Source organism: Dicentrarchus labrax, unplaced genomic scaffold (assembly GCF_905237075.1).
Source record: "Dicentrarchus labrax unplaced genomic scaffold, dlabrax2021, whole genome shotgun sequence".
NCBI classification, from domain to species: domain Eukaryota; kingdom Metazoa; phylum Chordata; class Actinopteri; family Moronidae; genus Dicentrarchus; species Dicentrarchus labrax.
The window spans coordinates 19,346,609-19,370,682 of NW_026136718.1; the positions used below are offsets into that span (position 1 = coordinate 19,346,609).

The window sequence follows — 24,074 nt, forward strand, 5'->3', positions numbered from 1 at the left end:
AAAGCATAATTTTTATATTAAAATCCTTTTTTTTTTTTAAAAATCATCTACACCTTCTACCTCATTAAAAAATTCCCAGATCTATGAATATATAAAATTTTGTTCATTTCTAAAGTTTTCCTGCTGGACACAAGATGTCTCCTACTCCTACTAGTCCATTATCAGTATTTGTGCACTGGTGGGTTCAATGTGCTCCATACTGGACCAGGACTGACTTTCAAACTATTTGTAAAGACACAAATCAAGCGCATAGGCCCCGCCCCTTAATGTCTGACTTTCAGTGAGCAGGAACTTTCCACTTTCAGCAGATCAATCTTAAAAACATCCTTCTAGTGTCAAACACCCAACTGTAGGAACAATAAGAAAAACATATTTTTGTGTGTACAGGGACTTTAAGTACAAATTTTAGTTCCTTGTACTTTAAATAATATTCTATACACTACAATTATCTGAGAGATAATATATTTCCTAGTTATTTTGCAGATTAATATATTTTACATATTAAATATATGACCAACTAATTAAAATTATCTCCACCTTGATCAGCTTTGACATTAAACTGCTGCGTACATGTCAGTCTATTAGTAAAAATAATGATGTATAATAATATTCTTTGAAATACATGAATGAATGAATTAATTTTGCTGAACACAGGAATTTACGTGTAGCTGAGTACTGCTATTTTGCTAATAATTCTTCCATCACTGCTTTAAAGTTCGACAGTAATGTATAGTGAATGTAAGATTTTCCAGTCTATGTCATGTTGACTCAACCATCTGTATGTGTGGGTGTCCACCCACTGTTTATAGAGATGTGTCTGTTGGAAAAGATGTGATTTAAATATAAACTCTTCACCTTTCACTCAAATATTCCGCTTTCTTCTAAAAAGAAAATCTTGCTCGGAAAATCCACAGACATGAAATGTGTAAAATATTCTATTAGAGCAGCCTTAACATTACAGAGTGGTTTAAAATCTCAGGTTTTCAGTCAACTAGGTAATTTGGTGTTAGATTCAACCATGTCTACAGCCTAGTGAAGTAAAATCAGCCAAATCTATTAATCTCCTCCCGTATGACATCATTTTCTTATGAACTGCAACATCTAAACCCAACATTCAGTGTTTAAAACTGCATGAACTCAAAGAAACAAGCAAGTGTTCCCAACTTCCCTCGCAATTTTTATTTAATTTCATCATGTTATCTTATTGGCTTATTTCTGCTCCTTCCAATCAGTCAGCAGCTACAGAATGACAGACAGAGCATATAGCGCCCTCCTGTGGCGACTTATGGGTGTGTAATTCATCCCACCGCGCCGCTGAGGGTGTGTCTGCTCAACCTGATGTGGTCCAGAGGTTGTTGTTTGTTGGGGGTGAACCAGAACCTGAGCAAAGCAGCGCTATATTGTTTCAGTCAATATATCTGGACAAATACATATTTACATTGACAGATGACTTCATATATCCTCCAGAGAGGTGTGTGTTTAACATAAAGCCATAAAAATATCCTGCAGCTTATTCAATGTTCACAGATCCCCACGTGAATTAAGTCCTTAACTCACATCAATGTGTACATATGATTAGGCCCAAGACCATGACGACAGTAAAAGCATCATCACAAATAAATCATTACATTTAAATAAAATTAATTGGTCGATGGATTAATTAGTCAGAACGTAGTTGTTGGACCAGCATTCATTTGAGCAAAAGAGGAGTCAGAAATGCATAGAAAGAACAACAAGTGTGAGAAGTAATTTGGAGTGGAAAGTGAGACGCTGTTACACACAGTCTGGTCCATGAAATTCTTTTGTTATAACAGATTAACAGAAACTGTATGAGAATGTGAGGTAAGAACCCTGGTTTCTTATCCATCATCTACCAGGCTAAAAAGGACTCCCTTATGGTCCAGAGATACAGTATGTGGGCTCGCCTTGGCACGTGATACCATCCACACAGAGAGCAAGAGAAGAAACACTTATGAACGACATCTCCCCAGCTTCCTTTGACTTCTTCAGATTGAGGCTGGTGACGTGCAAAGATGCGTTCCCATCCAAGGTTTCTTCCCATAGTGGGATCAAACCACAGTCACAGGACACGACATGCCCGATGACTGTCAGAGCTCGTCCTTCTCCATCTGCTGGAACGCCTCCAAATCTTCCCGCCAATCAGCCAGCAGTTCATCCACTGACTGGCTGCTCGAGTCTGTGTCGCCCTCAGGCTCCTCTCTCTTCTCAGAGTCTCTCTCCTCTTTGGGCTGGGCCGAATCAGCCTCTGCCTCTGTAGGACCAGCTTCCTCTTCCGGTGGTCTAACTTCCTCTGCGGGACTAGTGTCTTCATCTACAGGACTGTCTTCCTCCTGTGCTGGTGTAACCTCCTCGGGGGCCAATTCATCTAGCTCCATCGTGCTTATTTGCGATTGGCCAACAGGTTCAAACGAGGTGGGAGTCGTTGCTTCAGTTAAGCAGTCTTCCTCCGCTTCTTGCACGTCCACACCTGAAAAGAAAGCAGGGGCGTGTGACTGAACAGCTTTATGGAAAAGGATGTGCACGACAAAAAGACAAACACACACACACACACAAACCTCTTTTCCTCCTCCTCAGTTCGTAATCTATACAACATGCCCCCTGGTAGCCATTCTCAGTCAAAAATAGACCAGTTTTCATGGAGAGGCTGTCAAACATAACAGCATGATGCTGATGGTGAGTCATGTTTCCCACAGGATAAAGCCTTTCTCACATAGCTGCACAACCAAACTGAGAGTCAACTGAGAAAAGAAATCTGGCAAAAAGTTATACTGTGAATTCTGCACATATCTGGTTAGAAAGAAGGGTATTTGATCTGTTGCAGTTTCTAAATATGTAGCTGCTTCTTTAACTGCAGATTGTAAATGTGTTAAGGAACAAGTCTGTGCTTTTTATTATACAGTCGAGGGGAATACACCAAGGACTGCTCACAACTACATAGCTTTATAGTTCAAATACAGATAGGCACAGGTTATCTGGTCAGTGTCAGTTTTGGTAAGCATCTCATCTGCTGGGGAGCCCAGTAGTCCTAGATGCGCACATCCTTAACTAGAGTGCTATTATGCAGTTGATCCTGCAACAGTTACTTATAACACTTACTTCACTTATAACTGATAATAAGTCTCTGTTTAGGCTTCTTAGCAGTAGTAAAGAAATCTCTCCATTTTACAGCCTGTTTGACAGCAAACTCAGCTGAATACATACAAGTACATAAGTGGATAAAATCAAGACAAGCTGACCAAATACAAATTGAGTCTAACTTTTTTCCAGAGACCATGTAAACACTGTCACATGGCTTGGGTGGACAAGTTGTGTCATACCCTGCCAAACAGCAGACACACACAAAGAGGACATAAAGAGCTGTCATGTCCAAAGCTCTGATGGGGGAAAACAGCAAATGACAATACTGTGACTGCGCCAATTTCTTCTATCAAACATAAACAAAATCCTGTGGTTTGAGGGCAGAGCGAGAGGAAGGGATAGGGGGAATGAAAGCATGACTGTAAGGAGGGAAAACGGAGATAAAGGCAAGGGAAAGGATGAAAAATGCAGTTAACAGACATAGAAAGAAGGAAAAGAATACTTACTGCCCTCAATCAGACTGCCTGGAAGAGGTTTACCTTTGAATATGGCTGCTGCTCATCCAAAGGGGAGAGGGTTATGAAAATAGAAGAGAAACCAAGAAAGAGAGGAGAGGAAAGGCACTGTTACAGTCCACCACAGGGAATAGAGGGATTTGGCAAATGAGGAAAAAGAGGAAAAAGAATGAGGATGTAATATTGATAAGGGTATAGACCTCCACCATTATAACCACAGCTGGTGGGTGGCTTCTGGATGAGTCACGATCTCTGAGAAATAACGCCTGAATCCCTACACCTCATCTTTATTTTAAGAAGTCGGGCACGTAATGAGGCTCAGTCAGCGGGGAGAGATTAATACACTGATGTGATCAATCTTATCGAGAGACGAGTGGAACAAAGCGAGGAGGCGTATGAGGACATAATGTCACACCTCTGTCTCTGGCTTTGTCGCTCAGGAGCACCTCCACCTCCCTGTACTCCTTCAACGCCTCCAGCAGGATGTTGCCCTCCTTGTGGAAGAGGAAGAGGAGAGGCAAGGTGACGTCATCTGTGTTGCGGCCGTCCCCCGCCATCTGAAACAGGGGAGCCGTGTCGCTGCTGCTGCCCTCGTTGTCATCTGGGAGGAGATGAGAAAGAGTGATACAATTAGTGTGAAGACATCGCCTTAAGCTAACATACTATTTATGTATTGTAAAGGCATTCACAGCTGTTGAGAAATGCCATATTACAGATGCAGATTATTATCATTAAGCTGTAATGTGCAGGACCCTATTTGACTGGCTGTCTTCAAGATAATGCATTTATCTAGTCATTGAGTAATCATCTTCTGTCTTGTGTTGTTAGCTGTTTGCACTCACCGATGACTATGCCTCCAATGGCGCCAGCCTTCTGGACGTGTCTGGCCTTCTCTGCGAACATACACTGTCCCCTCTGAAGCAGAGCGATGTGGCCCTGGACATACTCAGCATTGGTGATCTCAGTGCAGCCACTGTAGGGTTCAGCCACAGTCACAAAGCCACGTACCTGCACACCAGAGGAAAGATTATTATTATCTCTTATTTCAAAGAATGAAGGAACACGTTTTAACACAGTGCTACAGTCTAATCCCACATGTTCTCTTCAGTTTGAATTAGGAAAATATTCTAGGAGAGGAAGCGCTCCTTAAAAAGAGGGAAAGTGAGTGGCTCTCTTAGGAAAAACAAACAGGAGGACAGTTAAGTGCCCATTTGAAACCTGGCAGCTTGGCAGAGCTACAAAACCCACTCACCCCTGTGGAACTTTTGGACAGGTCTGTGCCAAACTGTGCTGGGCCAGCAGTCAGCACAACCCTGCCAAAGAATGGATGTGAGACGATCTGAATGGCTCTGGGAGGCAGCTGCTCTTTCTGCTGCTGGCTGGACAGCTCCATCATCTCCTGCATGAAACGCACACCGTCCTCTGCTGCCACTGCACTCACTGCCTGCGAGCCAGAGTGGGAGAGAAGAGGAGAGAACAATAGTGAAGGTTTTTTTTTTTTTTTTAAAGTCAGGACGGAAAGAACACCTTTATTTGCAGAATTGGGACAAAGAAAAGTCTCATGATACAATGGCACCAGCAGCACAGTATGTTCTCATTTAAATAATAGTACAGATGCAAAATCTGTTACATTTTAAAAGGCAGCATGCACTTTAGTAACAAATCAATGTGATTGGTTCCTGGTTTCAAATTATAAATAATGTATCTTTCTATTTTAAAAGCTGAGTTTTGTTCCTCAGTTCTAGAGATATCGTATGGTATAGAGATGATTATCTTGCAGTATTTTGCACATTGCAGGATTGTGTGTGCTGGAAAAGTAACATTGTTGTATCATTAGTCATTCCTACCCCTAGTGGTTAGAAAAAAACAGCTGAGGAGTAAGCATACCATTAAGAAACTGAATTATTTCAGCCTTGGATTGTGTGTTTTTTATGTTTATCCTTGCTGCTAATCTGTTTACCTGTGTAGCGTGCTGGACCAGCTGCACCCTGCCATCTTTCAGGTGGATGAGACTGACTCCCATCCTTCTCAGCAGCTCCAGATGTTCAGGGTTGTTTGCCATGAAATCCTGAGCCCTGAGTGGAGGGCGGCCCATACCGGGCTCCCTGAGAGGAGGGAGAGGGGGAAAAAGAGCAAGAAGTTAACAAACATGGAGGAGCTACAGTAGTTAGGGAAAATAGTGCAGTGGCCTGTTCCAGAAAGTAGGTTTAACAAACTCAGCCTGAGATGGGAAACCCAATAGTTAGTTCAATCAAGTCAGATGTACATTTACTCCGAGTTAAGCATGTACCATGGGGAATGAAAAAAAGCCATCACCAGTGGAGCTTTCTTACTATGATTCACCATGGCAACGGGTAAACAAAAGTGCAGAGCCTCCATTTTAATCCAGTGGAGGTAAAAATGTGAATGCATGCCAATCATGGATATAATAATAAGACCTGATTCGGTGCCGCAGACAGCCTTGCTTCCAATGTTTCCCAGTGGCCGCTCACGGTATTGCAGTGAATTCCACTGTGGCCCAAAAGGCATTTTCCCCATTAACCACCATTGTTACAGAGACATTTATCTTAAAAACCAGGAGCGAGGAAAGTATTCAATATATTATATCACTCAATATATTAACATTTCATATTCAGCATAGTCAACTCATTCATTATTTACCAGACTTGAATTTCCTTATTGGATGATTAAATGCTGGAATCCCACTGTATGTTACATTTGATTTTTAAATATATGTATTCAGCTGTAGATGAAAATATGGAGCAAACAAGACATAGTTTACTCACAGACCTATGATTGTAAAGTCATAGTCTGACTCAGTAATAATGATTTTGGAGATTTGCAGTTGAAAAGGTATCTTCGTTTAAATGAACTGTACAATGTATAGATTTTATCCTTAACAGAGGATGAATCCATGTCCAGAGATCATGTTAATCATCATCAAGATAGTCCTTGGGTAACGACCTAGCCAATATATAATTTCGGTATTTCTAAAGACGCAAACGTCTGCAAATTAATGCGTTTCGATATGTGCTTTGATATTGACTGCAGCAAGGAGGAAATAAAACAGTGTGTGTAACAGTAACACCTTCAGACTCAACAGGACGGGAGGAGTCAGAGAGAAATTCAGTTTGTGGTGGAAAACCTGCAAGCGAACAGGTTAGGTTACTATCGTCAACCAGAGTTTAACTCAAGAGTTTTCACTAAACATGCTTTCTGGAATACACCCCACGCATCTAACCTGGCCACACCTATATGTATACATACCTGTAAGGAGCAGGACGGGGGCAGCTCTTGTCCACAGCGCTACGGATTGGCTCTCTCAGGTTACGAGGGAAGGCGGGATCAGGAAACAGGAGGCGAGTGTTAGGGCAGGTCCAATCAAAGTTAGAGTCATCCAGCTCCTCCTCTGACTAGAAGTATCATGAGTATATTAAAGATTCTGTTAGGAACTTGAACGTGTAAATGCTTTCATCAATTTATCAGACTTAAATTACAATGGTATCATGTCGATTACCGTTCTGTTGGAGGGAATAGATGAAGCGTGGGGGGCTGTGGATAGGGACAGGGGCAGCAGGTGTGCCTCGGTCGTGAAGACATAGTCCTCCACGTCAAACGGTAAGTCCTCTGAATCAGCAAACAGCAGGAACAGGTATTTGAACATCTCAGCCAGGAAGAATGAGTCCATTCTGACAGGGGAGAAGAGGTGTAAGATATGTGGCTAATAAAGTGGAAACTTTAAACTCGTGGTTTATTTATCAAGCAGTCACTATGGACACTGCAAAGTATACAAGCTTATTGTAGATACTGTATATCACACAGCATATATTGGAAGATAGGCAGCATTTTTATGGGTATTTGACCCCTAATTTCCTTAATCCCCTGCCACTAAATGTAGATTTTTTTAGGTGATTATAGCATCATCAAATTATAAAGAATAAAGAAATCATTGTGAAAATTGGTGTGTGAATTGGTCAGAAAATGTCTTTCTTTTTCAATGATTCTTTATAATAAATTAAATAAATCATCTCATTGTATCTGAATGGTGTCTACACTTGCAGTTTAGTAGTATATCATCCGACAAACCATTGCACAAACAGTCCATTTCCTTTCTCACCTGTCCTCGTGGCTCCCAGTGCGTACGTCCTTCATTGCAGCGAAGCCACAGGGGACACGAGCAAAGCGGTTCAGGTTGTCCAGGATGGTGCGACCTGCCTCCAGGTAATAAGGGTCTCCTGTGGCCTGAGAGGATGAGGAGGACAGTAAGGTGATCACAACAGAGGACAACAGATCTACGAAATGACCTCAATGTTTTATCGTATTATGTTCCTTCATAAATAAAAGACACCAAAGCCAAAGGCAAAGTATTATATGATAATGAACACTAATTACTGGCCTGTATTCTGGGGGTTGCATAATAACTGTAGAAATTGACATAGTGTTTGTGAAATATTGTAAATGAGTCCTGGTGTACCAAGAGACTTTGGTCAAATGCCAGAAAAATCAAAATGCAAGTTAACAACATTTCACAAAACCTGGCACATGATAATAGACATCTACCTCCGTACTGTGGCAGTGAAAAGAGAACGTCTGCATTATGTCAAGCTCCCTTGATAAATTACCTTGTAAAGGAAATAGGTGCTCTCTGCAAACTCAGGCCTCAGGGGATGTTGGGCCCAGTGTACCCTGAAATCAGTAGTGAAAGCCTGCGGATAGACGGAGAAGGACGAAGGGGTCAGCACACCATCCCAGGCGTTGTAATTAGAACAGACAGACGAAGCTAAAACGCAGCCGTGCCGCGTGAAATGCAAGCTTGTTCACTTCCAAACAAGTCATAAGGGGTTACTTGACTCCATGGTCAAATGACACCATGTCACTTTTTGCAGTACATTTAAAACCCAAGATGTGGTATTTCAAGTTGGATACACAGAGAGACAGATTACCTCTGGGAGGAAGTTGTGTTTCTTTGTAACTTGATACAACATCTCATGAGTCTCAATGGCAGGACGGATATCTCCCTTCAACACCTGAGACATGAACAGTAAGTACAACGTTACTGAAAGGACACAAGCCAAGATAAGAGGAGTAAAAGCTTCAATTGACATCAACAAATCTGACCTGCAGTCCAGGGAAGAAGGCCAGCAGAGAGTCCATCCAGGTGCGAGCGGGAAGCAGAGGTTTGTGGATGTGGACATCGAGCAGCAGTGGAGGCTGGCTAATGTATTTCATTATAGATGCATAGTGCTAAATGGGACATAGAAAGTAGAAAGATTGAGGATAGAATTACAGTCTTATGGTGCTTGGTTGTATACTTAGTTAGACCAATGTGAGCCTGAGGACTTAGAACAGGTTGAGGGAAAATTATTTTTACAAACAGAATCATCTGGAAAAGCACAAACACATGACGCTGCTTTATGTTGAAGAGACCACTGTGGCAAATTGCTATTATGCAGACAGAGAGGCATCATATTACTCCATACAAGAGTGTGTGTGTGTGTGTGTGTGTGTGTGTGTGTGTGTGTGTGTGTGTGTGCGTGTGTCCTCACAATATTGAACCGCTGCAAAAACAGGTCATCTCCCAAGAGGATGTAGGCCTTTAGCAGGTATTCATAGTATGAGTCAATTCCCGCTCCAACTCCACTGTCTGCAGACACATAATCACATACAGACTTTAAACAAATCACTTTATAAGACAAGAGAAGAAATTAGATGATATTCTGTTATACCCTCTGTTCAATCAAATCCTCTCTCACCCAGACAGAAACATGACTCCCCTACAATTAACTTTTCCCATGTCTATATCTGCCATAGCCTCCATAAGCCTGATTTATACTTCTGCGTCTAATCAACACCGTAGCTAAGGTGTAACCTCATACCCTACACCTCCCTCCCTTCAGTTATGTCACCCTGCCCCCACCCCAGAGGTCCTTTCCCCAGCCCTTCTCTCACCTCTGCGGACCCACTCTCCAGAATGGATGTTGATGGTGGTTCCCACCAGATTGCTGTTTCTCTGTCTCTTCTCCCACAGAAAGTCCATGGCTCTCCGGGCATGGGCCTGTGTGTTTGAGGAAGGGTGTATTATTGATTGAAAAAGTAAAAATCAATCAATCTGCAGTAGCTGTTGTCCACTGTTAGAAAGATTAAAGTGATTGATCGTGTGCTTGTTCAGCAGTCTACTGCTGCCAGGAAGTGAACCAATCCAAGGTTCTAATATCATAGCACAGGGAAATATCAAACTTTTTCAAAAAAATACTTGAATACTTGAAATATTCCACTATACCACTGCTGCTACAGTAGGTTGTAGGTAAGTATGTTGATCTACAAGCACCAGAATAGAGAGTACTTCCCATTCACAAATGTCTATGTCTATTTTATTTTAGCCTTCATCAGTATTTCACGACTAGGTCTTTTTCACGCACGACATTGTGACACGTTACAGTAGGAAAAGCACATGTGTGAATCATAGAATTAATGACTGCTGAATTCATTGTTCTTGGTGAACATGAGGGTATTGGATGACATTGGAAAAAAGGTATTAACAAAGTACTGTATCTTCTTAAGAGAGGTGAATAAGCCCCAGTATCCCCAGTTACACTAAATGTGTTCAGTTGCCCCCAGGATTAATGAAAAGTAGAGAGACAACTAAGAAGATTGTCACAAACTACAATACAAACTGCACAATTAGATCAGAGGGTCTTTGGGTGTTCAGGTTTTCTCTGACATTAGGGTTAAATTAATCATCATTAATCATTAAAGTGATTAATATGCTACACCTAATTTATCATCAATATATATGATTATAGGAGCATTGTAAAGAGGTGAACAGTAAAATAGGGGGATTAGGACACTGAATGAGATCTCACTGAATACATTAGATACATGGCAAATACCATATTTCACACAGTGTGTCATCAAACAACAAGGTAGTTTCATAAAACCAAGTCTCAACAACCTGAAAAAAAGATCAAATGACAAAGCATAACCTGGATTACAGATAAACAAAGAAAGATGAGCCGCTTGAGGGTGTGGCTGTTTATATCTGCTGATGGCTTCCTTTTTAGATATGCTGGATGAATATATTGCGTCCTTATTTATAATAATTTATTGAACCCCAGAGTAAGTTTTGATTGTTGATATTTGAAATGATTTTCTTACTACCAATGTGGTCAAAGCATTTGCAGTGTTCAGACATTAAAATCTTAAACATCTGCTTTTAAAACTTCCAATAAATCATAAATTACAACGTACTAATGTAAGCATATGAATTTGTTATCGTCTGATGAAAATGTGATACCTCAAACACAGGATCCCCAGTGAAGCGACTTAAGGCAGCAAACTCCAGGATGATGGTTCCCGCACAGGCAGTACAGGTGTCTGTTTCTGTGCCTGTTCTCGTCTCAGGACCCCTGACACCATGTTTCAAGTTCACCTGTAAAGCAGGGGGGAAAAAATACATGACACAATCTGTTTTGAGTCACATTTGGTTTGTAAGAGAATGTGCATGAAAACTAGTCAGACATGAAAATGCCTGCATTCAAAAGCTGTGACAGCTGCGGGCAGAGCGGTGAAGCAGAAAATGAAAATATGTGGTCATGATCTGAGAGAGCGCAAATCTGTCATACTGCAACCTGGGAAATATGTGATAAGATCAAATATGTTTAATATAGACATTGTTTTATTCAAGATGAATTCTTATGCAATACTCAAAAATAAAACCTTGAAAAACTGAATAATATGGGTCTAACAATGACCGGTATGTAAACAACCTCCCCACAGTGCATGTAGGTTTCCTTGTTATTAAGGGGTTGAATTTATGTCTGTGTTTGTCTCACCCTCGGATAAGGCAGGCCACTGCTGGTGTTGAAGGCTGGCAGCAGTCGGAGGCCCAGGTCTTTGGCCATGTGCAGGAGCTCATCCTGGTACCACTGCATGTGTTGACCTCCTTCCTTCAGCATCACAGCCATCGAGTGCCCTCCCAGCAGACCTCTGAAAACACACAAAAACAACATTTTAACAATATAGTACAGCAGAATCCTTTATCACTGAAGTCTATTGGACAGCTGTTGTGTTTGCTCTCTTTGAGAAAGTCAATAAAACACACCACGGTACTTGAAGGCATCCCCCCCTCTCCACCGAGGACCCGTGGATATTAAGGGAGTCATAGGTAGTATAAAATGTGGTACAGTACATTAACAGTTTATTTATATATTAATGTTTGTTGATATTCCAGTCCAATCTTACCCAAGAACCCGAATGTTAGTTTCAAAGACTGACACCACGATGTCATTGTCCAGCCTCACATCTGACAGTACTCTCCTCACTGCAGCCTCAAACTCTGTCGTCTTGTTCAAAAGCTGGCAATGAGAAATAATACATGACGATGAACATCTTAATTATACACCATTTCATGGTGTAAACATTCACTGAAACATAGTATTCTGCAGAAGGTTGACCCCAGAAACATTAAATTAAAAGCTTTGATAAAATTAAGTACAATGTACAGTGCATATAATACATTACTCCAAAATCATCAATACTTCCACTGTGTTCAGTCCTATTCATTTAAATGCCGCCTCAAAATTACACTAACCAAGCATCAAAAATACAAAACTCACCACCAGAGTATCCAGAGTGTCTATGAGGGTCAGAGAGAACCTATCAAAGAGAGATAAAAACTGTTAACCAAGGGTGTTAATTGTCCCTCATAATAATCGTTTTAAAACATTTCCCATAATGATGTTTGTTTAGCGTGTTTAAGTACAATCTACCTCGGCGAGCTGTGGTAATGTGTGTGTGGACAGTGTGTGCGCAAGGATCCACATCATCATTGCTCCGTTAACACTTTAGCTCTCAAAGAACAAAGGCAGCATGCTACTCACTTTCCCAGAGCGTCATCTATGTCACCTCGACTGGGTTCAAGCCCACGTACTCTTCCTCTGCATGTTAGTGGCATCAGCTCATCTGCTGGGTATGCGTGGTCCTGGGAAACACACACAGACACTTTTAACACCATGTTTTTATCTTTAATTAAAAAAAAACAACACATTTAAAAAGTGTAATTATGGTTCTATAATTAACCATAACCAAGATAATATATTGTTTATTCTACTATAATATGGGCCAGTATGGGTAGGGAAGAGCAAGTTGTCTTGAATATCTATCTTGAATAAAATCCAAATCTCAAGGCTGCTTCAAAAAGACTTATTCAAACTAGAAATTCCTATTACTCAAAAAAATAAAATGAATGAAATGAAAATAAATAAATAGATCACTTACCATATAATTCTGATATGCATGGTCAAACATCTCAACCACTTGGTTCCTTATGGGGAGGGGGAAAACACAGACACAAGTCAGCAACGTGTGTAACATCTCTTCAGGGGTGAATATGTTTATCCTCACATTACGCTCTGGGGTATGCTGTGTGTTCTTCTGAACTCACCTTAACCTGCTCTTCTCCTCCCGTGACATGGCCTGTCCCTGGCTGCATATTGCTCCGAGGAGCATCGAAAAGAACAGTACAGCTGGCATTGTGGTAGCTGGGCAAGATCGCAGCAGTATACACACAACTACAGCTTGGCTCTCAGACAGTCACTGAGCAAATACCAATTCATTATCACTGCCCTAACTAAACCGCTCAAACAAACAAAAGCACATTAGAGTCATAAACCTACACCATCCCATTAATGCTATACCTGTGAGATCATGTTAAAGCACTTCTTGGCTTTGCGTAAGATGTACCACCTAATCATCAATGGGTACAGGCATCATGAAATCATCCTAGTGTGGTGCTCAATCTTGGCCACTTAAACTCCATCTGTGTATCCTCAGGTGTAAACAGGTGTTGCAGCCTACACTGCAATTAAATAGTTTAATTTTAGTTTTTCTTTTTCAAGTAATCAGATATCTAAGAGTCACTGAAGGCCATGTACCATTAGTTGTAGTGCAAAGTTTTTCCTCCAAGTCCTGTAACCAGGTCGGTGTGTCACACCTGTTTACTTTTCCAAGCTGTCACCCGGACCTACACGGCTGTGACACGTTGACGTGCAAAACACTACACCTTACGTGCAACTCTGCCCTAAATCCGCCCTAAAGACTTACACATGAACATTAGAATAATTTTATTTTCTAAATGTGGTCTTCACGAAACAGCAATCAAAGAAAAACTCAAGCCTTTTTCAGGTTATCAAGACACATCATTATATTTAAGAACAAACCGAGCAGCGCTAACAGTCCCTGTCTTATTCCTGTGTTTATAATACCCCCTCCTGTGTCTATAATACCCCCTCCTGTGTCTATAATACCCCCTCCTGTGTCTATAATACCCCCTCTCAAACCGTCCACTTACCCCACACAACCCACAGTCAATTCAACTACAAGTTCTTTAAAGCTCCCCTTTGTACCAGCTCCCGTCATGACTCGGATGTGTCAACTGTGAAGATGTAAGTTAATTATTTCCTCCTCTTGCCAGGTAAGTCAGACAAGCAGCCGAGCACTTGTCAGGGTTTAACAGTTCATTAGCCAGTTAGCCAGCTGTGCTAACTAGACGAGCCGGCGACAGCGGATAGACCGACAATACAAGACATATCGACAAAAGTCGCGTCCATTGTTCAGCAGCGGACCCGACCGGGCTATCGTTTCTGTCCTTCGGGGTTTTCAGTGAATAATTTCGCCGTATGCTACTGTTTGGCCAAGCTAGGCTGTCTTCAAAACCGGATACCGATACGATGAAAACGTCAACAACATCCGCTTCCTGGATAAATGCAGTGGGTTTAATTTCTCCTGAGTTTTGCTCCTCAGGCAGCCGGTTCTGTAAGGCTGACCATCGCTTCTCCTTTGTTGGGATTTTTAAACGTAGATCTAGACATGGTCGTAATCCTGCTATGGAGCGTATATAACGCAGATATAAGCATAACCAATTGTTCGAATTGTTTCGAAGAGGTTTTACGTACAAACAAATAGGTGGAGGGGCTTCCTGAAAGTCCAAGCTACGGAAAATAAACGTCGGATATATTTGGCCCGACCACTCTCACTGGTGTTGCCTTTCAGTGCTGATCATAAAAGTTCGGAAAAACCCACTTTCGCGCAACCTAGTGCTTATATTTCTAAGTACGGTAATACAAAAATGTAACCCATAATAATATATATAACTCGAAGAGTACAATGTCTTTAAAATAATAAAACTCCATGGTAATTTTTACGTGGACTCAATTATTAAATGCTACTTGTTCACCATTAACGTGAGCAGCTTGTTTGACATAGTTTATATGCCATCTGCCCACAAAAAGGAACATTTCAGCTCCTTGGATATCATTATGGATGCATGGATTGTGTAGCGTTATAGGTGACTTCCATTTTACTTGTGTATCACTTTGTTTGTACAAGCTTTTGGACATTTTAACATTAAACCAAAATTGTCCTGACTGCATTTAAAGCAGCGCTAATGTCTCGTAAATGATAGAATAACAACATACAAACCCCTGAATACGTTTCAAAGCTATTGGAAACACGGGAAATGTGATTTGGATATCTCCTCATGCACAATTGTAGGAATTTAATGTTTATCTAGGTTTATTTTCGTGTTTTCCGTTCCTTAACTCCATTTCCCATGAAGCTTGGCGGTGTCATTTGACGCTCTGACGGTTTCACGTGATAGGTATAGCAACAAATCCCTGAACGGTGTCCATAAAGCAAGTTAAAACCAGTAACCTACTTCCCCAAAAAACAAAACAGATGTCCACAACGTACTGAAGGAGAAGCCATTACCGGTAGGCTGGAGCTGAAATTTTATTCATTTCACAGTTTTGGACGGTATGTGTGAATTTCCCCTTCATATAATGTATCGCTACAACCTCTATGTATGTCTTTATTATTTACATAACCTGTATCCATAAGTGCATGATGTAACAATTATGAATGAATTTGAATTTATGAAAATATGCTCCAATAGCTTCTTTCGCTCTTTCTTTTGCACCTCATTCTTCCTGTCTTCACGTCTCTCCTGTCTTTCTTTCTACCTATATAACATGTCCGACATGTCTGTTTGGATGTCAGGTAGTTATGTCAGCTATGGCTCCTGCTGCTCTGGAAAAGCTGACAGGGCTGGTTGCAGCCACATTTACTCCCTTCACCACTCAGGGGTAAGCAGCATTTAAGAAATCACTTCCCTTTATCTGTCTCAGCATTTATGTGTTTGGTGTGTGTGTTTTTGTGTGTGTGTGTGTTTTTGTGTGTGTGTGTGTGTGTGTGTGTGTGTGTGTGTGTGTGCGCGCATTCAGTTCCCCTGTAAGAAGTTAAGAATGGGGGAATGAGTGTGGACACATCTGGCCATCATAAACTCCCGTAGATCTGAGGGCTGTTGTACGAAGGGAGCCGGGGACAGACTACCCACACTGGTGTAAGACGGTACAACTATGTTAGTTAGGTCGGTGTCAACTTACTCTGAGGTTGTGCGTGTAGAGGTGAAAGAGGCGTGTTCTGCTGCGGGAAAAATGTCAGAAGAATATGCAATGATAATATCAGGATATGAGTATTCCTAAAAAGTTATCTTAATAATCTCACTGCAGTAGGTGCCAACAGTGGCAGTGATGCTTGTTGACAATGCCCACACAGTATATTCATAAGTAACATTACAGTGTTCATGTGGTAGGTTATCTATTTATCTCTATTTTATCTTCTTTTATTCGTGATATGATTGACAAGCAATCAGATTTCCGAGATTAAAGTGGTAAATGAACAAAAACAAATATCAGAAGTTGGCCCTAACAGGGATTAAAGCAAGAAAGTGAGCCTGAAAAGTTATCTGTGTACAGTGTATTTAATTTGAGGTATTCTATGAATTTCAAATGGCTCTACGCCTTAAATCAGACATGCTGCCTGAGAACTTTAAGCCCTGATTTAAGATCTAGATCACAGAGGATGAAGGACTTCCTATGTGAATGTAACGCTAGAATAAGTTGCACCCTCTGGAAATAAAGTGTCTAGTCTGTGTATATTAAAAGGAATGTCTTTACTTTCTAAATATAATTACCTGTAAGTACATAAACAGCCTTGTTGATCTTTATAACGATTAAATGGGAACATAACAGATGCATTATGGCCCTAGAAGCCAGCATAGATACTGAACAGATACTGAATTCCCTCAGATGAGAATCGATGTACTTCATAGAGAACATCATCAGGGTAAACTAGATGGTCTCCTAACACCCTCGTCCTCCTCAGTGAGCCTCTCACAATCCGAGCACCAGCGTCTTCAAAACGTGCCGGTATTTTCCTCCACAGATTGTGGCTGGAGGAGGTTTACAGAGTAACATCGAGTTAACCAGGAAGATAACCCGCTCGAAGCAGTTTAGACATGGAGAGTAAATTGCGATGACAACACACCTCGGGTGAAACTTATCCACCTTTTTGTAGTTAACCTGGGAGTTACAGCTGAGGCCACAGAGTTATGGATGGATGAGTCAGTGACCTTGCTTCGTACTACAGCCCTCTGGAGTAGGCCTACTGTAGCATGTTTGGTATTCTTTTTGCCAAATGTGTAGGCCTATGTTTTTCACGTTTTCTCAAAACAGTGAAATCAACCTATCAGAGATTGGACCTTATATTGACTACTTGACAGAGAAGCAAGGTATAAATAGCATATTTGGTAAGTTTACATGAAAATTCTTCCTTTTGATATTTGTGTTTGTCTGTGTTCCCATTTGAATCAACCTGATATTGCATGTTTCATCTTGTAGGTTTGTAGACAGTTCATGTGTCACTTGTCTGTTAACCACGTTAATCAAAAAAAAAAAAAAAGTTGCTGAGTCAGGCTTTTGTGTTGGTAACACCCTGGGACACCAAACCAAACCTAGTCAGTTAGTTTATGATTATAATAGAACGACAAATCACTTTAATAATAGTTTTATTGACCTTTTTAGCCACATAATACATATTAAATTCAGTCTGTTAATACTCCACTCTGTAGAGCTGTTAATGAAATACGTTGCTTCATAGTGTATGATTCACAGTGATTTCACCATTAGCTTTTTGCTGATGTTCCTACATTAAAAGTCTACCGTCAAACTAAAGAACTCAATTCTTTGAGTGTTACATATTGTTTTGTCTCAGGCTTTGGTTTGTATCAATCTGTTCCACACTAACAACCTTGACACGGACACACTGAGAAATATTAAATAAAGATATAAAGTCTGTCCTTTTCTCTGCATTGATCAAGGCTTGTCAGTGTTTCCTGTGTGTCAGAAGTGATTACTGTTTAATTTCACACTGTTCTCAAACCCAATGAATCATCAGAATTTGTGCTAAGTTTATCTCTGTGTTAACACTTCATTTCCATACAACCTATCCGTGTGACCTTACTCAGCAGAGGATGTTTGTCCTGATCTTTGTACCTCATCGTGTTTTCCTGTTCTTTCTCATCTTGCTGTCATCATCTGCATTCGTGCTTATTACCCATGAAATTGTTTTGTCCTGGCACATACTGCCACTGTGGTGGAGGTTTTCTTTATGAATGGGCCCCACCAGAGGGTCTGGTGGGGCCAAGTAGGCTGAGCTTGGCTATGTAGCCCCCTAATTGCATGAAATATAGACATAAATGAACTTATTGCATTTATTGTCTATATTTCATGCAACTAGATGTCTTTTGTTTCCTTTGGGTTAAGTTGATTTTTATGGCATGATTTACTGTAATGCATTGTTTTGTTTTGTGAGTGTTGATGCATCAGAGCTAGATTCAGGTCAGCTTGTTCTCTTTACTTAATTTAATATAAGATGTGCTTTTCTGATGTAGGAAATGCTACGTAAATAAGACAAACTTTTATTTGCTTGCAGTGAATGGCACCACCGGGGAGAGCATGTCTCTCAGCGTCACAGAGAGAAAGATCCTGGCAGAGGAGTGGTGTAAGAAAGCCAAGGGCAAGTAAGTCATCACACAGCATCTGGAGATTTGTCCATATGTTGAGTCTAATACCGGAGAAAAAAAGTTGACAGTGACTGACGTTTCTTTTGTGTGCATGTGGTTGCGCAGAATGGATCAGGTGATTGTGCATGTGGGCTGCATGAGCCTTAAAGATTCCCAAGAACTGGTGAGTTGCTGCCTTTCATGTCGTGTGTGTGTGATGTGTGAACATTAATCAAAAACACATGATTACTCACAAGACGAGCAGGTTATAAAATCAGAAAATGTATCCCATCCAGACTTATCTTCAGACTTAGCTTTACATTAACCATCATTACTGTTAATCCTTCAGACTGAAACACAAAGGTTTCTCCAAAAATACTTTCAGTCTGAGCTCATACCTTTTGCAGCCTGTCACAGTATTCTAGTCATCATATGTGTTTTTAGATACACTGGGATTTAAAATAGAGCTAATACATACACGTGATCCACCTTGAACTCATAGTTGGTCAACAACATGCTGCCAAAAGTTCTCCCATGGCTTTGTTTATTGAAATCTTTCAATCTTCTTTTGTTTTAGTATTTTATTCTCCTCCAACATTTATGAAACAACCCTCTGGAACTTTTCCAAATTTCACAATATTTCTTCAGGGTAGCGGGCAGAGGTGTAGAAACTGGTATCTCTACCTCTAAAATGTCCTTTTCTCTGTATGAATGTTGAATTATGGCACACTCTGGCATCTAGAATGAGCTTATGCTCTTTGATTCAAATGATCTGGCACTCGGGTGTCCCTGAAATATGTAGAAATCAGTATGTGATGACATACTACATCTACATTAAAGGAACGGTTCGACAATTCGGGAGCATTTTCATTTTACGGGCGATATGTGCCACACTGTTTCATGGCTCTGATCAGTTGCCAGGCAAGCACTGGAGAAAGAAGTTACTGGTTCCAGCCAAGAAATAATTTGGCACATAAATCCCCGTAAAACTGAACAAATGCGATATAACATGTGAATTGGTGAGCTTTAGTAGTGATGGTAGGCTGATTCTGTTGACATTTAACAGAGCCAGGCTAGTTGTTTCCCATTTATTCTAGTTTTTAAGCTAAGCTAAGACATTTGTAGCACAATGGTGACAGTGTTATCAATCTTCTTGCCTAACCCCCTCTGCCAGAAAGCAAATAAGCATCTGTTGAACTATTCCTTTAAACCTGTTGTCAGTTTGAATGTGAAGAAATAAAACAACACAACTGGTGGAGTACATGACCTGAGCTGATTGAAGGTTTTGGTTTTGGACGGATATTTTTTAAACAATGGGAATGAAACCATAGGTCCAAACACTAGAGTGATTGTATAAACTACAAATAAAATTTTCCTCTCAATGCTACTTTTCCCTCCAGGCTAGCCATGCAGCACAGATTGGGGCTGATGCAATAGCAGTAATTGCCCCCTCCTTCTTCAAGCCCAGCACTGCAGGTATGTGATGGTTATAGTTGTCAATACTGTACTTTATTAGTTATAAAGTACTACATTCCATAATGGAAATCTCCCACATTTTTTTTTCTTCTCATCCGGCTTCAGATGTGTTGAAGACGTTCCTCCAGGAAGTGGCTTTAGTTGCCCCAACTCTTCCCTTCTATTATTATCATATCCCAGCTGTCACCGGTGTTAACGGTTAGTGCCACTGGGGATTGATTTTGCGTTTTGCATTTGCATACCCTTCAGAAATAGAGAGACTCTGCATCAATATCGACAGTAAAAGCGTGTTGAATTTCAGACGGTCTTCTTGTCTTTTCCTCAGTGCCGGTGAGAGATGTGTTGGAAGATATTGAGAAGCTCATTCCCTCCTTCAGAGGTGTGAAGTTCAGTGGGAGTGACCTGATGGACTTTGGCCAGTGTGTCAGCTACAGTCAGCCTCACTGGTCAGTCCTCTACGGCATGGACGAGGTCAGTGTTTTTTCTCCCTTTCAATCTGCTTTGGTTCATCTGTTTTGTGCTGTAGTTGCTTATATTGCAATATGACCTCGACTATAGACCCTAAAACAAGCTTTCTTTTATTTTGCTGTAGCAACTGCTTGCAGCTCTGGCTATGGGAGCCCACGGAGCAGTTGGCAGGTCAGTGTGTAAATCCTGCACAATGCATTGTCTCCTTTCATTCTCTCTGATAAATAGTTATTAACATTTGAACTGTTGTTCATTACTTTGCCTGCAGCACATATAACTACGCAGGATGTCATGTCAACAAGCTCATTTTAGCATTTGAGAAAGGCGACCTTGTCCAAGCCAGGACAATACAGGTACTGCCCATCTCCCTGTTGTTGTCCCCAACTTCTCATTGATTTTTTGCATCAATTTTAGTTGCTAAAATCTTTGTCTAATTTTCATAAACAGTTCAAGATGCAAGAGCTCCTCAGTTATGCCACAAAACTTGGTGAGAAACGGTCTTATCAAGATGTTTTTCTGCCAGTTTATATATATATATATATATATATATATATATATATATATATATATATATATATGATGAACACATGCTCTTGTACCATAACGTTTCTTTATCTTTGAAACAGCCTCATTGTCATTGACAGGTTTTGATTTGGGCGTCAACAAACAGCTGATGAACGAGTTGTCAGGCTTGTGTCTGGGTTCCCCTCGACTGCCAGTGATGCCATGTCCTCATGCTCAGGCTCTGTCCATTGCACAGAAGTATCACAGTATTTTTCCTGAACAGTAACATCTTCTTAAAATCAACATTTAGTGCCTTAGATGCACATTGACTGTGATGGATCCAGTTACTGTATGTGCATCATCTTATGCTACAAATTATAAATCAAACATTTACACTTTGCATCAAATCGTTAAATAGGACAGGAATAAACCAAATTGTCTTTTTCCCAAATAAATGCTTCATTTGCATTTAAATGGCCTTCTTCAAATAGTTCCGGGTGCACAGTCAGAACACAATTTAGGGATAGATAAACCTGAAAAATAGATCCTAAATAATCTTTAAATTACACAGCAGTTTTATTTTTATAATGTCCTGGAACTTCACACTACATTTTACTGTGGAGATTTAAACACATTCAAGTAGAATAGGCTCTGAACTTTTACACTATATAAATTGAAAAGGAAACATTATGAAAGCATGTAAGATGCTGGCATACCAACTGAAAAAACTTGAACAGAGGCCTTCAATTACTACTTTAAGGGATATTTTTCATCACTGTATAAGTCTGAATACAATATAGACACTTTTTATGAATCTACCTTTGCCAAAGTTAAATGAACAAGAAAAAGAAATACTTGAGGCCCCCATCTCTGAGGTAGAGATTCACAACACTATTAAATGCTTGTCAAATGGTAAATCACCAGGACTTTTTGAGTGCTGGTTTATATAATGACGTTTCACAGAAGCAATCCATGCCAACCTGGGAAATTTGGATGTAAACAACTATAGGCCTTTAAGTTTGCTTAATAATAATTACCTTTTTGCAAAAATACTAGCAAAACGTTTAGAGAAAGTTGTATCCAGTCTAATTCACTTGGATCAGGTAGGCTTTATACCTCTTATCTAACAATATGAGGAGGCTTCTACAAATGATACACATGGCCAGCTCTCTCTGACATCCAGTGGCAGCAATATCACTGGGTGTGGAGAAAGTATTTGACAGAATAGAGGGGCCATACCTGCTTTATGCTCTTTCTAGATATGGTTTTGGTCGAAGGTGCTTACAGTGGATTGGAGCATTGTATCATGAACCTGTCTCATCAGTGAGGAGCAATGGCCTGGTTTCAACTCCTTTTCAGCTTTTCCGCTCCACCAGACAGAGCCGTGCCTTGTCTCCATTATCGTTTATATTAGCTTTAGAACCAGTAGCTGGTGCAATCCGCAGGGAATTACAGGCGTTCTTAAAGGTAGTCATGATTTTAAATTAAATGTATACAGATGATATTTTGTTGACCTAGTCCAATCTATCACACTCTATACCAAAAGCAGTCGGCAGTCTCTCAGGCTATAAAATAAATTGGACCAATACCCAACCCTATCCTTAAATCACTGTACATACATTGCAGATCTTGGACCAGTTCCTTTTATCTGCAAAGCAGAGGGGATGAAATATTTGGAGGTATTGATTATAGCACCTATTAATAAGATATTTGATTTGAATGTACTCTATAAAGGAAGACCTTAGAAGGGGGTCAGCCCTGCCTCTGTCCTTGTGGAGCTAAGTGCTGATGAAGAACATTCTCCCAAGATTATTTTTTGTATTTTCTTCATTTACTCTGTATATTCCAAAATCTTAATTTGATAATATAAACAGAGTGTTCTCATCTTTTTTGTGGAAGGATAAAAAGCCTAAAATTAATTAATCATTACAGAGAGATAGAAGGGGGTCTTGGAATCCCAGATGTGTATTTATGCTATCTTGCATTTAACACCAGATTCTCTTTAATGTAGGGCTATAAAAGGGAGAAAAGCACAGGTAGTTGGGATTGGCTGCAGGAGGGCCTTGTAAAGGACACAAATAAATCAATCTCATTATCATCAGTGTGGTATCCTGTTCCACCTACAAAGCTAGATAATAGTGTTGTTAAGTTCTCATGTGACATTATTAAAAAAGGGCATTAAAAACTATTTTTAAAGCTGCAGGGAACCTGTTAAACAACACTTGGCAGTGTAGCAATATTACAGAAATTTGACAAATTATAGAGAACGGGAAGATTTTATCCTTTAAGGAGCTTAGAAGGAGATATAACTTGACTATGAATGCATTTTTGTCATATGCTCAATTTAAATAAATTCTCTCAAAACATCAATTTGGAAACGAATTGGGATCAAGTTTTGAAATGTGCCTCAGCATCGTATGTCTTATCTGCAATTAATACAGACTACTACTGTGCACATGAAACCTTGGGTTCCCCCTTTTTTGATCAAGTGCACACTATGATAATGAAATTATCAAACCCCCTTTTTTTTCTTTACTGTTGTCTTAGTTGTGATGTCAAATTAACTAACTTACATTGACAGTTTTATGTTTTGGATATTTTTGGGGGAACGCAGGAATGTCACAAATCAGCAGTATTATATTCTATGTAAGACCATGGTCGAATCTCATTTTAGAAATTTGAGCTTAAGATCTTAAGCTGACTCCATAAGAGGGAGGATAACAGAGACAGAGGGTGCATCGATATGAGTGCCGTTTCAAGTGACTGACAGCATCCAACACTGGTAAATGAGATTCCACCCTTTGTTCTGAGTTTCAATGCATAAGTTCTTTGTAAATGTATATTTTCTGAATGTCATATAAAAGGGAAATGTACTGTGTAATGACAAATCTTTGTGTTATTATAACACATAATCACTAATTTCTTACTAATAAATGCACTAATCCATTAATTGGGACACACTGATTCATGTCTCTTTCTTATGGCCTTATGTTATGAAATCATAAGGCCAGATTATCTTAAAGACGTGCACAAACATGCATGTGTTTATCTTTTATCCTGCTCACAAGTACTGTATTCACTAACATTTCAAGACATAATTGTTGCTAAATTCT

The 24,074-nt window shown here is 40.2% G+C and overlaps 2 protein-coding genes across 7 annotated transcripts; one reads left to right on the forward strand and one right to left on the reverse strand.

Moving 5' to 3' along the window:
* Positions 1-1,156: 1,156 nt before the first annotated feature.
* edem3 (ER degradation enhancer, mannosidase alpha-like 3) lies at positions 1,157-14,563 on the reverse strand. 2 transcript variants are annotated; one of them, XM_051378027.1, is made up of 21 exons: positions 13,057-14,563; positions 12,891-12,936; positions 12,494-12,594; positions 12,230-12,269; positions 11,856-11,968; positions 11,447-11,600; positions 10,909-11,043; positions 9,564-9,669; positions 9,161-9,258; positions 8,733-8,858; positions 8,558-8,641; positions 8,237-8,320; positions 7,732-7,856; positions 7,132-7,303; positions 6,882-7,027; positions 5,575-5,719; positions 4,867-5,058; positions 4,457-4,622; positions 4,030-4,215; positions 3,606-3,653; positions 1,157-2,488 (listed from the first exon to the last, which is right to left on the reverse strand). In XM_051378027.1, exons 1-21 carry the CDS (start codon positions 13,143-13,145, stop codon positions 2,109-2,111), a joined length of 2,736 nt encoding a protein of 911 aa, XP_051233987.1. In that variant the 5' UTR covers positions 13,146-14,563; the 3' UTR covers positions 1,157-2,108. The 2 variants fall into 2 exon arrangements, with proteins under 2 accessions (XP_051233987.1, XP_051233986.1); XM_051378026.1 differs by lacking the exon at positions 3,606-3,653 and having other exon boundaries at positions 13,057-14,559.
* Positions 14,564-14,972: 409 nt separating this feature from the next.
* On the forward strand, positions 14,973-23,917 carry npl (N-acetylneuraminate pyruvate lyase (dihydrodipicolinate synthase)). 5 transcript variants are annotated; one of them, XM_051378059.1, is made up of 12 exons: positions 14,986-15,425; positions 15,669-15,754; positions 17,186-17,259; positions 18,444-18,531; positions 18,640-18,697; positions 19,914-19,989; positions 20,095-20,187; positions 20,315-20,460; positions 20,582-20,628; positions 20,726-20,810; positions 20,905-20,944; positions 21,084-23,917. In XM_051378059.1, the coding sequence occupies exons 2-12, from the start codon at positions 15,675-15,677 to the stop codon at positions 21,245-21,247; spliced, it is 951 nt and encodes a 316-aa protein (XP_051234019.1). In that variant the 5' UTR covers positions 14,986-15,425; positions 15,669-15,674; the 3' UTR covers positions 21,248-23,917. The 5 variants fall into 5 exon arrangements, with proteins under 5 accessions (XP_051234022.1, XP_051234023.1, XP_051234019.1 ...); XM_051378060.1 differs by having other exon boundaries at positions 14,986-15,382; XM_051378061.1 differs by having other exon boundaries at positions 15,032-15,425; positions 21,102-23,917.
* Positions 23,918-24,074: the final 157 nt, after the last annotated feature.